The sequence below is a fragment of the Podarcis raffonei genome, chromosome 14 (genome assembly GCF_027172205.1).
Source record: "Podarcis raffonei isolate rPodRaf1 chromosome 14, rPodRaf1.pri, whole genome shotgun sequence".
Classification (NCBI taxonomy): domain Eukaryota; kingdom Metazoa; phylum Chordata; class Lepidosauria; order Squamata; family Lacertidae; genus Podarcis; species Podarcis raffonei.
In genome coordinates, this window is record NC_070615.1 from 36,271,740 (window position 1) to 36,285,250 (window position 13,511).

Genomic DNA, 13,511 nt, shown 5'->3' on the forward strand with positions numbered 1-13,511 from the left:
CTGGGTGAGCAAAGGTCTATTTTCTTCTCTCTTAAACCCCCCCCCAACCCCTCAGTGGAAACAGAGAGTAACAAAAAGCAAAGAAAGCAGCTCTGAGTTCTTGAGTTACAGAACAAAGCATTAGAAACTGACAAAAGATCTTTCCTGGAGAAGGGAGGGGAGTTGTAAATCCTGGCTTTGTTACAGGCATGGTTTTCATTTAAAGTTATGGAAATGCTTGAGAGGTCTGTCTCTCTGAAACACATGGATCACATATATTAAAAGTGAGAGCTATGCTGAAGAGGAAGCTGCCTTAAATGAAGTCAGGCGATTTGTCCATTTAGCATAGTATTCTCTAGTCTGGGTAGCAAGAGCTGCCCAGATGGTGCCTTTCCTTTCCCCTGCTCCCTGGGGTACTTCTGGGGCAGGGTGGTCCAACACGCTCCCACCCCTTCCCACATATTGGACTTGTTCTCTCTCTCTCTCTCTCTCTTTGCAATAAGGAAAGTGTCGGGGAAACACTCCAGAAACCACTAAATAAATTCCCAACATCATCAAACCTTCCCACTTCCTTTGTGCAAGCAAATCAGGATGTATGCTCAGCAGACTAGTCCGGAAATAACTCTGATTTTTATTTTGAATGAACTTGGGACTTCCTCTATGCACAGCATGTGCTCTACCATATTCCAGGGAAGCAACAGTTATCCCTCACTTCTTTCACTGAGTAGGATATGGCATAATCTTCCAGCACTTCCTATGTCAAAATGCTTCCACCTGCCATGGCTATAATGAGCCTCCCTGTGGCTCAGCACCACACGTACGGTCAGCACATCTGGTTTCTTACACAAAAAGGTGCCTGCCTCTTCTCGGGTATGAGACCTTATCCTTGAATGGGGTGGTAGTAGGCAACTAGACCCTTTGAGCTGATTCAGCCCAGCCAACCCTGAGACAATTTTATTTGGCCCCTGGAAGCCTCACCAAGATCTAATTGAGGGGTGGGGAAAGGTTGCTCACAGTTGCATTCATGGAGAAAAGAGGAATGTTTGCAAGAAACAAAAGCTAAGCCAATACACAGAAATTACATACACAAGGACAAAAAAAGGATGTATGTGATGTGCAAGATGCAGAATGTGCGGTGCAATGGCAGCTAGTGTCAGACTTATTCTAGGGAGATCCAAGTTCAAATTTCTGGCAACGGACTGGATGGCTTTGGGCTAGACACCATCTCTCAACCTAGCCTACCTTAGGATAAAAGACAGAAATTATGCATGCTGTCATTTGAGAAAGGCAGAATAAAAAGATAACAATGATACCTTTATTATGAAGCATGTCTACAGAGGAAGTTGCATTAAACTGAGTCAGGGCATTGGGCCATTTAGCTCAATATTGCCTACACTGACTGGCAGAGGCTCACCAGGGTTTCAGGCAGGCAGTCTTTCCCAGCCCTGCCTGGAGATACCCAGGAGCGAAACTGGGACCTTTTGCATGCAAAGCAAATGCCCTACTGCTGAGTTACCTATCAGCCATTCAGCTGTTTGCAACAAACTTCCTTATGCCCTCCCCCAGAGAAAAGTCTGGAGGACTGAGCAGCCCCCCCCAAGTGAATAGATGTGGGTCATCCCTGTTTTAGAACTCCAACAAGGAGTGCAGGAGATTACCATCTGGATATGGCCCCAAAGTGCTGCTGCCTCTTGTCTGTCTCCCTTCCTGCTCAGTCAAGTTTGCACTTCCACATATGTTACACTTGGGCCAGACATAACAGCAGCACACACACACACACCGCCTGGGGGGGGGGGGGAGGTTAATCCAACAGCATACTGTGAAGGAGTTAGCCAGGAAACGTGATGTATGTGTGCACACCCTTCGTTCCCAGCCTCGTCCACCCCCACGCCAGTTCTGGCCGCTGCCTTTTTCCGGCTCCTAGGCTTACAGAGAGTCTGGTTTCACTTCTTTCCAGCTGCATGTGTGGATGTGGATGAGCTCCAGGGGCTGAGGAGCCAAGAGAGCAGCTGTTCCCTACCCACCCACCCACCCCCTGCTCTTCCAGCCATAGCTATCAGCCAGCCTTGGTATTACTATAGCTTAGCTGAGAATGAACAGCAAGGAGGAGAAAGGAGACCTCCTTTGAATTGCTGGTACACAGCTGTGGTTTGCAGGCCACCCTGCTGGGGGGAGAAAACAGGCCAAAGAAGTCAGGTTAAGGGGGAAAGCTTAGAGAAGTCAGGAATACACACATTCCTTGTTCTGATCCTATTACTTCCCAAGGAGAAACACTGAAAGATCGAACCAGGACATTGAGATTTGTCCCCCCACCCTTTAATGTAGGCATCTAATGCATGATATATTTACTCTCTCTCTCTCATGCCTCTTACAAGCTCAGCTGCTATCCTGTCCTAACTGGGGCCCTGTCAACGACCTGCCCTTTGCATCCTCTGAAACCACAACTCTGATGCAGCAACTGTCAAGCTACAGGTTACATTAATTCTATCAAGAATACCTGATACATTGCTTTGGAAAACTAGTGGAACAACCGTCTGTGGTGGACAACCTCGCAGCGCACTCCTGCGTCAGTATATTGCCAATGTGCAACCAACCAGAGGCACAACGCGGACTGCATGGGTTGGTGGCACATGACTGAATTTATAGTCAGGTGGGCAAAGCTCCACTAGCACTAGAAACTTCCTTAGTTTGTAGCACTTTGCGCTGAAGGGCAGATTAGGCCAGCCTCTTCTTTCGCAATCTGGGCTGTACTTCCCAATGAACAGTTGCCCCGCCATCCCCACAGGAAAGCTGTACCGCTTTGTAAGCTTCAGCTGCAGTTTCAACTGTCCCATGTCTCGTGAGATCTTGAAACTTGTCTTGGGCTCTTCTGCTACCACTGTGCACCTTCTCCATCAAACGGTATTTCTTCACTTTTACTTGCAAGAGGTGACGGTATTTGTTTATTCCAAAAACATCCTGACAGTAACCTTTGACCTGGGCTTTCCACCCTGGAAAAGGAGTATCATTCTAGAGCTACCACCAGCTGGAACCTCCAGGCTCCATCATCCTTCTCAGCCGGCAGAAGCACACTGTTTTTGTCCTGCAGAAACTAGTGAACTTTTGGCTCCGCTCATGCTTCACTAGGCAAGGCTGCTCCACGATCCTCATTAAAAAAAAAATAGGTATCTCTTTCTGTGATCAGTCAACAATATGCATAGCTGTGTTGGGAGATGAGCAGAAAGCATCCTTGTGGGAGGAAACGCCTTCCCTGCTCTCATTCTGCTGGTGTTTCTTTTTAAAAAATGAGTTTTTTCCCCGGGGCTCTTTGTAAACAAACAGTTCTGTGAGGCAAAGAAGCTTGCAAACCCAAAGTCAGGGCGACTTTTGTAGGGGAACAGCCTGACGCACAGCCAGCCAGCCCTGCCACTCGCCTCCGGCTTTTCACCATCCTTCCTGGATCGGGCCAATTCCCTTTCACTGTCCAAAACATCGCTCAACACATTCAGTAAAAACAGGACAAAAGTTGCCCCCACACTGCCAGGTTCCACTGTCCTTTTTCTCTCTTCCCAAAACATTGGAGGGCGCTGCCAAAGCCCCCTTCCTGGCTCCCCTCATTCTGCCATGGAGTACAAGAAAAAGGTGGGGTTCTTGCCAGCCATGGGTCTACCTGCCGGGGTTTGGGTCTGGTGCCTGCATCACAAAGCCCCCTGTTCGACAGAAGCAGGCTCTTCTTGCTGTTTCTTGCGCTGCCGCTGCCTCTTGGCCCGCCAGCAGACCAAGGCGCCCACCAGCAGGCCCACCCCGAAGATCAGGGTGGCCACCGAGACCACCTTGGCAATGTCCATCTGCCGCCCATTGATGGTGAAGGTGATGCACGTGGCAGCAATGCCAATGACCAGGGAGACGATGCCAAAGGGGAAGACGCAGCGGTACCAGGATTTTTCCGTGCCCCCCGTGGCCAGCGCCAGCTTGTTGAGTGTGGCCGTGGAGTCGGTGGTGGCAGCCACTGCAGGCAGACCCGGCTTCCCTCCTTGCAAGCAAGTGAGCGAGTTGGACTTGCAGCCCATCATCCTGGCAAGGTGCACAGGGGCAGGTGCCCACGCGAGCCTGGAGAGTTTGCAGTCACAGCATGGGCTGCTGCCTCCTGCCCCCAGCACAGCTTTCTCTGCAAGGGAGAAGAGAAGTGAGAAAAGCAAAGTCCTGTGTTCTTCCTCGTCTTCCTCTATCTCTTTCCTTGGGCTCTGGCTGCTGTTGCCGCTGTTTGCTTTCTGCTCTGAGCTGTGGCTTGGAGGACTCTTTTGCCGCAACATCAAGAGGCGATTGGCAGATGGGAGCAGTGATATCATACCTGTGGGCGGGAACTCTGAGCCTGTTAACTGTTTCGGAGGAACTGCGGGCAAACGCTGGGTCTGAGAGAGTCCCAGGGAAGAGGCTGATGCTAACTGGCTTCTAGGATTTTATTCCAGTCTGCTCAGATTCCCTCCCCCCACCCCACCCCCGCACTATTTCACCATACACTTGCTTTGTATCTGGGGTTTATTGATTTTTAAGTGTTCTTAACTTACAGTTTTTCAGCTGTATTTCACCTTTGTAAGTTACTTTGGCCTCTTTACTGCTTTATTTCAGAGGTGAGGAAACTTTCTCAGCCCAAGGGCCACATTCTCCTCTAGGCAACCTTCTGAGGGCCACATGCCAGTGGTAGGTGGGGCCAGAGGCACCAGTGGTTGGAGCAAGAAATGTAGTTTTTACCTTTGTACAGTAGGCAAGTTTCTATGCGCACACGCACACACACCCTTCTCATGTTCTGTCCTCCATCTAGACAAGCAAAGGGCATTGTCAGAGTTCAAGGACACATTTTGACCAGGCAAAAAACACTTTGGCTGGAAAGCAGAGCCAGTGACCTGGAGACATAGGAGCCAAGAGGGCTTTGCCCCCCAATAAAATATTTGAGGTGGTTGCCCTCCCCAGTTGATGGGCATTGTCATTCAAATGGTGTGTATGCACTGCATCATGTGACCAATTAAGCAGGGTGGGGCTTACCTGAGGAACCCTCCCCCCAATATTTTATTCAAGTTGGCACACCTGCCTAGAGAGAGGTGGTGTGGCCTGGGGAGAATTCTGAGGGCCAGTTAGAGAGGCCAGGAGGATCTCAGGGCGGTTCACAGAATAAACCAAATACATAATCAGACAACAACAACAACAACCCAATAACCCCCCCAATCCACATTTTAAAAGGGCATAGGATGTCAATCAAATCAATCAAAGGTCTGGTTTAAAAGGAACATTTTTGCCTGGCGCCTCAAGCTGTATAATGAAGGCACCAGGCAAACTTCCCTGGAAAGAGCATTCCACAGATGGGGAGCCACTGCAGAGAAGGCCCATTCTCATGTTGCCACACTCTGGACCTCTCAAGGAGGAGGCACATGAATGAGGGCTTCAGAAGATGATCTCAGGGTCCAGGTAGGTTCATATGAAAAGAGGCGGTCCTTGAGGTATTGCGGTCCTGAGCCATTTAAGCCTTTATAGATCAAAACCAGCACTTTGAATTGGGCCCAGAAACTAATTGGTAGCCAGTGCAGTTGGGCCAGGATCGGTGTAATATGTTCAAACCGACTTGCTCCGGTGAGCAACCTGGCTGCTGAATTCTGCACCAGCTGCAAGTTTCCGAACCATCTTCAGATGCAGCCCTACATATAACACATTGCAGTAATCTAACCCTGAGGTTACCAGAGCATTGGCAATAGTAGTTAAGCTATCCCTGTCCAGATAGGGGCGTAGCTGGGCCACCAGCCAAAGCTGATGGAAGGCACTCCGGGCCACTGAGGCCACCTGAGCCTCGAGTGACAGCAAAAGATCCAGGAGTACCCCCAAGCTACAAACCTGCTTCTTCAGAGGAAGTGTAACCCCATCAAGAGCTGGCGATCTCCCACCCATCTGGTCTAGGGAACCACCCACTAGCAGTTCCTCAGTGTTATCTGGATTGAGCTTCAGTTTGTTGACTCTCATCCAGCCCATTACTGAGGCAAGACACTGGTCCAGCACTCCCACTGCCTCACCTGCAGATGTAATAATAATAATAATAATAAATTTTATTTATATCCCGCCCTCCCCAGCCGAAGCTGGGCTCAGGGCGGCTAACAACAATAAAACAATACAAAAGTACAACACAAACAACACTCTAAAATCATTCATTATAAATTAATTAAATTCAAGCCACTGGCCACCATTGGGCCAGAGCTCCGCGAAGATTGCCAAGGGAGGCAGTCAGGCTGTGCCCTGGCCAAAGGCCTGGCGGAACAGCTCTGTCTTGCAGGCCCTGCGGAAAGATGTCAAGTCCCGCAGGGCCCTAGTCTCTTGTGACAGAGTGTTCCACCAGGTCGGAGCCACAGCCGAAAAAGCCCTGGCTCTAGTTGAGGCCAGCCTAACTTCTCTGTGGCCTGGGACCTTCAAGATGTTTTTATTTGAAGACCGTAAGTTTCTCTGTGGGGCATACCAGGAGAGGCGGTCCCGTAGGTACGAGGGTCCTAGGCCGTATAGGGCTTTAAAGGTTAAAACCAGCACCTTAAACCTGATCCTGTACTCCACCGGGAGCCAGTGCAGTTGATATAGCACCGGATGAATGTGATCTCGCAGCGAAGACCCCGTAAGGAGTCTCGCTGCAGCATTCTGCACCCGCTGGAGTTTCTGGGTCAGTCTTAAGGGCAGCCCCACGTAGAGCGAGTTACAATAATCCAGTCTGGAGGTGACCGTCGCGTGGATCACAGTGGCTAGGTCAGGGCGAGAGAGGTAAGGAGCCAACTGCTTAGCTTGGCGGAGATGGAAAAATGCCGCCTTTGTTATAGCTGCAATCTGCGCCTCCATGGAAAGGGAGGTGTCGAAGATTACACCCAAACTCTTAACGGACGGTGCTGGCACTAACTGCGCCCCCGCAAGAGATGGGAGTTGCCCCCCCAATCCCATATCGTCCCGTCCCAGCCACAGGACCTCTGTCTTCGAAGGATTTAGCTTCAACCGGCTCCCACGTAACCATCCAGCCACAGCTTCCAGACATCTGGTCAGTGTGTCTGGGGCCGAGTCAGGATGGCCATCCATCAACAGATAGAGTTGGGTGTCATCGGCATACTGATGGCAACCCAGCCCAAAACTCCGGACAAGCTGGGCGAGGGGGCGCATAAAGATGTTGAAAAGCATTGGGGAGAGTATCGCACCCTGAGGTACTCCACACACCAAGGAGTGGCGCGATGACAATTCCCCCCCAAGCGCCACCCTCTGTCCTCGACCAGAGAGAAACGAGCGCAGCCATTGAAGGACTGTGCCCTGGATCCCCACGTCGGCAAGGCGGTGGTCCAGAAGTTCATGATCGACCATGTCAAAAGCTGCTGACAGATCTAGAAGAATCAGCAGCCCCGACCCGCCTCGATCCAGCTGTCTACGAAGATCATCTGTTAGGGCAACCAGAGCTGTCTCGGTCCCATGACCAGCGCGGAAGCCAGACTGGAATGGATCCAGAGCCGATGTTTCATCCAGAAACCCACCAAGCTGTTCAGCAACCGCTCTCTCATGTAAAGAAGAAATAGAGCTGAGTGTCATCAGCATACGGCTGAGAACGTACTCCAAACCTCCAGATAACACCCCCAGCAGTTTCATGTAGATGTTAAACAATGTGGGGGATAGGATTGAGCCCTGTGGAACAGAACCCCACATTGAGGGTTCCATGGGGCTGAAAAGCATTCCCCAAGCAACACCCTCTGGGAATGACCATCCAAGTAGAACTGGAACCACTGCAAAGTAGTGCCACCCACCCCTAGTTCAGACAGTCGCTCCAGAAGGATCCCATAGTCAATGGTATCAAAAGCTGCTGAGAGGTAAGAGGACCAGACTTGGTCATTTAGAAAGTTCCAGGTCAGGCTTTGTCATTGAGTTAGTAATGACAGGATTGTGCTTGGGGTATACATGGTGCCTATGGATTTGGAAGCAGCATATACCTATTATGGTTCATAAAATCATGAAAGCACCATGCAAAGTATGTTTTGAAAAATTAATCCTCCCGCTCTGACCTGCAATCCAAAAGCTTTTAACTGTTAGTCATTTTTTAAATTCTTTGTTCTCCTGCTTTGTAAAACAAACCTGAATAAAGATGATAATCCTCCTACATATACATTTATAAAACAACTCCATTGCTGCTATCGTTGTCGGTTTTTTGGAGTGTATACATTTGGTGTCTTTTGTCAAGCATCACAGCATTACAGGTTATTTTTATAGGGCTTCCTTCCCACTTTTCTGGCAATGCAAAGCACTATTGATCAGTTAAGTAAAAGGGAAAAGTTATAAAAAGGGAGGAGGCTGTGGCTCATTGGTAGAGCATCTAATTTACATGCAGATCCCAGAGCTCATGGTCTCAGGTTCAAGGCTGGGAGAGTTCCCAGTCTGAAACTCTGGAGAGCTGCTGCCAGTCAGTCTAGACTAGGGGCCAGCAAACTTTTTCAGCAGAGGGCCGGTCCACTGTCCCTCAGACCTTGTGGGTGGCCGGACTATATTGGGGGTGGGAATGAATGAATTCCTATGCCCCACAAATAACCCAGAGATGCATTTTAAATAAAAGCACACATTCTACTCATGTAAAAACACGCTGAATCCCTGACTGCCTGCGGGCTGGATTTAGAAGGCAATTGGGCCGGATTCGGCCCCCGGGCCTTAGTTTGCCTACCCATGGTCTAGACAGTACAGAGCTAAATGGAATAAGGATCTGGCTCAGTGTAAGGCAGCTTCCTTTGTTCCTAAAAATAAACAATCATTATTATCCAAGGGAGATACTTCAGTTGGGGTTTTAAACGCTCACCTCTTAACATCCCCCCGCCAAGCTCATCTAACAGCCCTTGAGAAACCCAGCCACTGGTTGTTGTGTCCTGTTCTGTTCCATCCTGCACCCCACACCCTGGACTCTGCCAGGCTTTGATCGAATTGCATGTGGTTTTCCTTTCATGCACAATTCGGCCTTCACCACTAGGGAGCTGTCCATAGTACCAAGACCTTTTCACCACCTGGCTCCTGGCTGGCAGAGACATGCAAATACTGCTCACGCACCACATCTGGCTTGGTGAGCTCCTCAGACTTCCCATAATGGTTTCCTACTTCCCTGATTCTGATTCTCCTACTGATCAGGAACAAGACCCAGCCAGTGTGTTACTTCCTTGGAGATGACTTATACATCCATCTCCTTGGAGAAAATATCACTCCTGTCCTGATTCATAATAGTATGCATTCTCATCTTTCCACCCCTCCTTTATCTTTTATGGGTTCTCCCCTTAGCTACTCTTTTAGAAAACTATGGAAGGAGTCAGTGGGTGAGGCTTGAGGGTTTTATCAGAGCCCCCAAACAGACTTTGACTCAGAGGTAAGTCCCACTGATTTCTTTTAAGTGACAAAGGCTTAGACATTCCCAAGAGCCTGACTGCTTGCCCGAAATGGCATTTCATCATTAATGCTGAGCTCAGATCATGTTGGGGCAGAATTCCATGGCTTTTTAAGGCAGTCGTTCATATCTGGAACATTCCAGCTCAGCACAGAGTCCTTTGACACTTGACATTGCAGCAGTGTAAATGATGCTGCACGGATAGTACTTCTACACTTGCAGCATCATTAAGACTCGGGTGAAAATCATACAGGAAAGCAGTCAGCAACAAGAAATGGAACAGTGCTCCTAGTCAAGGGTGAGTCACATCTTCAGAGCTGCATAAGCTATTCAATATTACAGTACCCCTAAATGCCCACTTAACCATCTATTCAGCTTTTTCATTGCAGTTTGTAAAATAAATCAAGTCTTTTTATCATTTGGATTTTCTGGTTGGGGAGCCTACGGGTGGAAGTTCCTTAGATCAGAGATGGGGAACCCCAGGAATTGGGGATACATATGTGGCACTATGGGTTAAACCACAGAGCCTAGGACTTGCTGATCAGAAGGTCGGTGGTTCGAATCCCCATGATGGGGTGAGCTCCCGTTGCTCGGTCCCTGCTCCTGCCAAGCTAGCAGTTCAAAAGCACATCAAAGTGCAAGTAGATAAATAGGTACCGCTCTGGTGGGAAGGTAAACGGTGTTTCCGTGCGCTGCTCTAGTTCGCCAGAAGTGGCTTAGTCATGCTGGCCACATGACCCGGAAGCTGTATGCCAGCTCCCTCGGCCAATAAAGCAAGATGAGCACCACAACCCCGGAGTTGTCCGCGACTGGACCTAATGGTCAGAGGTCCCTTTACCTTTTATGCCCCTCCCAAGTCTCCCTATCTGGAAAATAGGTGGTTCAACAAACCTTTATTTACTCTAGCATTCTTCTCTAGCCTCTGTGCAGGCAAGCAAGCAAGCAAGCAGCATGGTTAAAGGTGCATTGTAGCCAGGCAGAAACATTCTAGGAGGGTGCAAAGCAGGACAAGTGAGAGGGCTGAGAAGGGGTGTGGCTGGGAAAGAGCCCTAAGGGAGCCTTGGAGGGTCGCATTCAGTCCCCAGTTTGAGGCCCCCATCCCTCCCATGGGGAGCACTGTGGTTGCCTCACCTCAAAAAGGATATTGTAGAGTTGGAAAAGATCCAGAATAGGAAATGCAAATGATCAATGGCACAACTCCCCTGTGGGGAAAGGTTGCAGATTGGGGCTTTTTATCTTGGGAAACAGATAAATAGGGGACAGCAGGATAGAAGCATATAGGATTATATGTGGAATGGAGAAAGTCAGGGCTGTGGAACCTCCTGCCCTTGGCCAATCTTGGCTTAATCACACGCATTTTCCCCAAACCACATTCAGCTGCCCATCAACTGATATCACTGGTGATGGATAAGAGGACAGGGCTCAATCCTGCATTGGCTGCACTGCCTAGGTGGCAGGATTTAAGATTGAACCGCCACTGCTGCCACCCACCTGCTTAAAGGAGAAATATAGCAAAGCCCCATTAAAAACAGCCTTCTCCACCCACACCCCTTTAAGGGGAAAGAATCCATAAACCAGCATGTCTTCATACTGGTCCTATAGGCAACTGCAAAGCCCCAGAGAGGATATTGGCAGAATTATTTTGCCCACCTGTCATGTCACGTGATGTCACAATAACACCATGTGATCGACAGGTGGGTAGCCCCGGATTTCCATTTTCTGAAATATGGCAACCCTAGCAGAAGCTAACCTAACTGTACAGAGGCAAAATTTGCATTTGTTGCTCCACTTGCTTTTGCCTCTGGCCCCACACTCTAGTGGGGCCCCAGAAGATTGCCCAGCCTCTGGCTGGAAAACGTTCCCTATCCCTGGTCTCTAACATGCTGGCTCTAGAGTTCCTGGTGTCTGCCAATTGAGTTGGCAGCTCAGAACTTCCCACTAGAAACACTCCAAATAAGGTTTTGGAGAATTTAGTGTTTCTAGTGGGAAGTTCTGAGCTGCCAACTCTGAGGCCATTGCCTCCTTTTTTGCATGCAGGGCTTTACAGGCCACACAATGGCCACTGTGTTTGCCTGGCCCCATCAGCATGCAGCTCTTCGTCCCTCTCCATCCTTTGGAAGCCTCTGTGACACTGCACTTCAGTCTCAGCTTTTCCTGGCGATAGAAATAGCAGGGGGTGGAGTGGGGGCGCTATTGACCTCCCTGCTTTACCATCACCACGACTGTCATCACCTTCTTCCCATTTGTCTTTCTAGAAACAAAGCCCATTTTAGCAAGTGACAGAGGAAAGCATTATAGGGCAGAAGCAGGCCTGCGAAAGCAATCGATGCAGATGACGCCACAAGAGTAACGGGGGGGGGGTAGAGGAGGAGGGTGGCCCAGGAGGGAGGGGGGGTCTCACAAGCTTAATTGAATCCATTCAAGGAAAAGGAAAAGAAAGCAAGAAGCTCCTATTTAATTCTTGTGTAGAATGAGAGAGAGCGAAAGGAATAAAAGCATCCAATGATGTGGGGAGGGTAGGAGAGATGGTGGAAGTTTCCCATGATCCCCTTTGTAAAGAAGTCTAGCTTGGAGACTTACTTTTCTCTGGCCAAGTGTTTCAGAAGACAAAAAAAGGCAATGTACACTCGGAAAATCCAAAATTTCCATTCCAGCTGGTTCATTATACAAACTACTCTCAATCAAATAATTAGTGCCTGCGTTTGCTTTCCCCCCCTCCCTTGTCCTTTTGTGCCTGTCCTGAGAGACAAGAGTTTAGAAATAATAATAATATGAATTCAAAGACAAGGTAGATAAGGCCGTATGATTGTTGGAGGTTTTTAAACAGAGGTTGGATGGCCATCTGTCAATGATTCTTTAGCTGTGATTCCGGCATTCCAGGGGGTTGGACTAGATGGCCCTTAGGTTCCCTTCCAACTCTACAATTCTATGAGTCTATGATTTGAATGAGGCATACACACAGGTATACATTTGTTCATGTATAGATAAGTGATTTTGCTAGTCAGAGAGAGAGGCAGAAAACTCTCTAAAGAAGTTTCACCCATGGATCATTAGAAGACTCACTCATCCTTCTGCAAGCTTCTGAGATTTCACCAGACATACATGACTCTTGCAGTAATGAGAACGAAAAACTTCCCTATTTCATAAATGTATGGAAGCCATGGGAGGAGCCCAGGACTCAGTAGCAGCCGAGCACAATGATTCGTGTGAGGAGTCCCAGGTATCATCTCCAGTTTTCACATCTCCAATTAAAAGGAACCGATAGATGGGAAAGGTGTCTGGCCTGAGGCTCCGGAGAGCCACTGCCAGTCAGAACTCAGAAGAGATAATACTTGGCAAGATGCACCAGACAGCTTCTTCTAATAATTCCCAAGTGCTGACTTCTGCATCTAATAGGTTGATCTCTGTAGTACTTAAACTCTCTGGTGAACACCACTACTTCAACAAAGGGCACTAAAGCTCAGTGGTTCTTCTTGCCTTTCCCCTAGCTAAGAATATTCTTAGATCATCACTAGCATAAGGGCAAAGCAAGAGGAACTAGGAGCTCCGATATCCTTCTGTTGAAGCAGCTGTGGCTGTCGCATAATCCCTTTAATTGGATTTGGAGGAGGATGCCTTGGGAAAGCAACACTCTGAGGAAGGAGGAACCTGCCACCCTCTGAATACGGTTGAACTCCAACTCCCTTCAGCCCCAAACCAGCACGGCCAGTGGCCAAAGATGCTGGAAATTATAGCTCCCAACATATGGAGGGCCACAGGTTCTGCTCTAGCTAAATGTGGCCTGCGATTGTCACCCAGAATTTGCTTTATGATGCTGTGCAAACAATACGAACTAGTGATGAACATGAGAGTTGCATACCCTTCAACATTTCTCCAATGAAAATAGGGACATTCTATTCCATACCCTCCAACATTTTGCTGATGAAGACTCCATCTCCTCCAACTTTTCTCTGATGAAAATAGGGACATCCCACCATACCAACTCATCTGGGAGGAAAACCCAGCCTGACCAGCCCCCATGCCTTTAATAGGAACTTAGACTGCAGGAACTAACAAGTATTTTCTTCACAGTCTATGCACTTTGACACAACTTTGTTAATATATTCAGAAATGTTTATCAGAGTGTTTATGTCCTGAA

General features: G+C 48.7%; 1 protein-coding gene across 1 annotated transcript; it reads right to left on the reverse strand.

Annotated features, from left to right (window-relative positions):
* Nucleotides 1-2,000: 2,000 nt before the first annotated feature.
* Nucleotides 2,001-4,319, reverse strand: LOC128401668 (uncharacterized). Its single transcript, XM_053364994.1, has one exon. It carries the CDS (start codon nt 4,305-4,307, stop codon nt 3,657-3,659), a length of 651 nt encoding a protein of 216 aa, XP_053220969.1. The 5' UTR covers nt 4,308-4,319; the 3' UTR covers nt 2,001-3,656.
* Between the last annotated feature and the right edge of the window lie 9,192 nt (nt 4,320-13,511).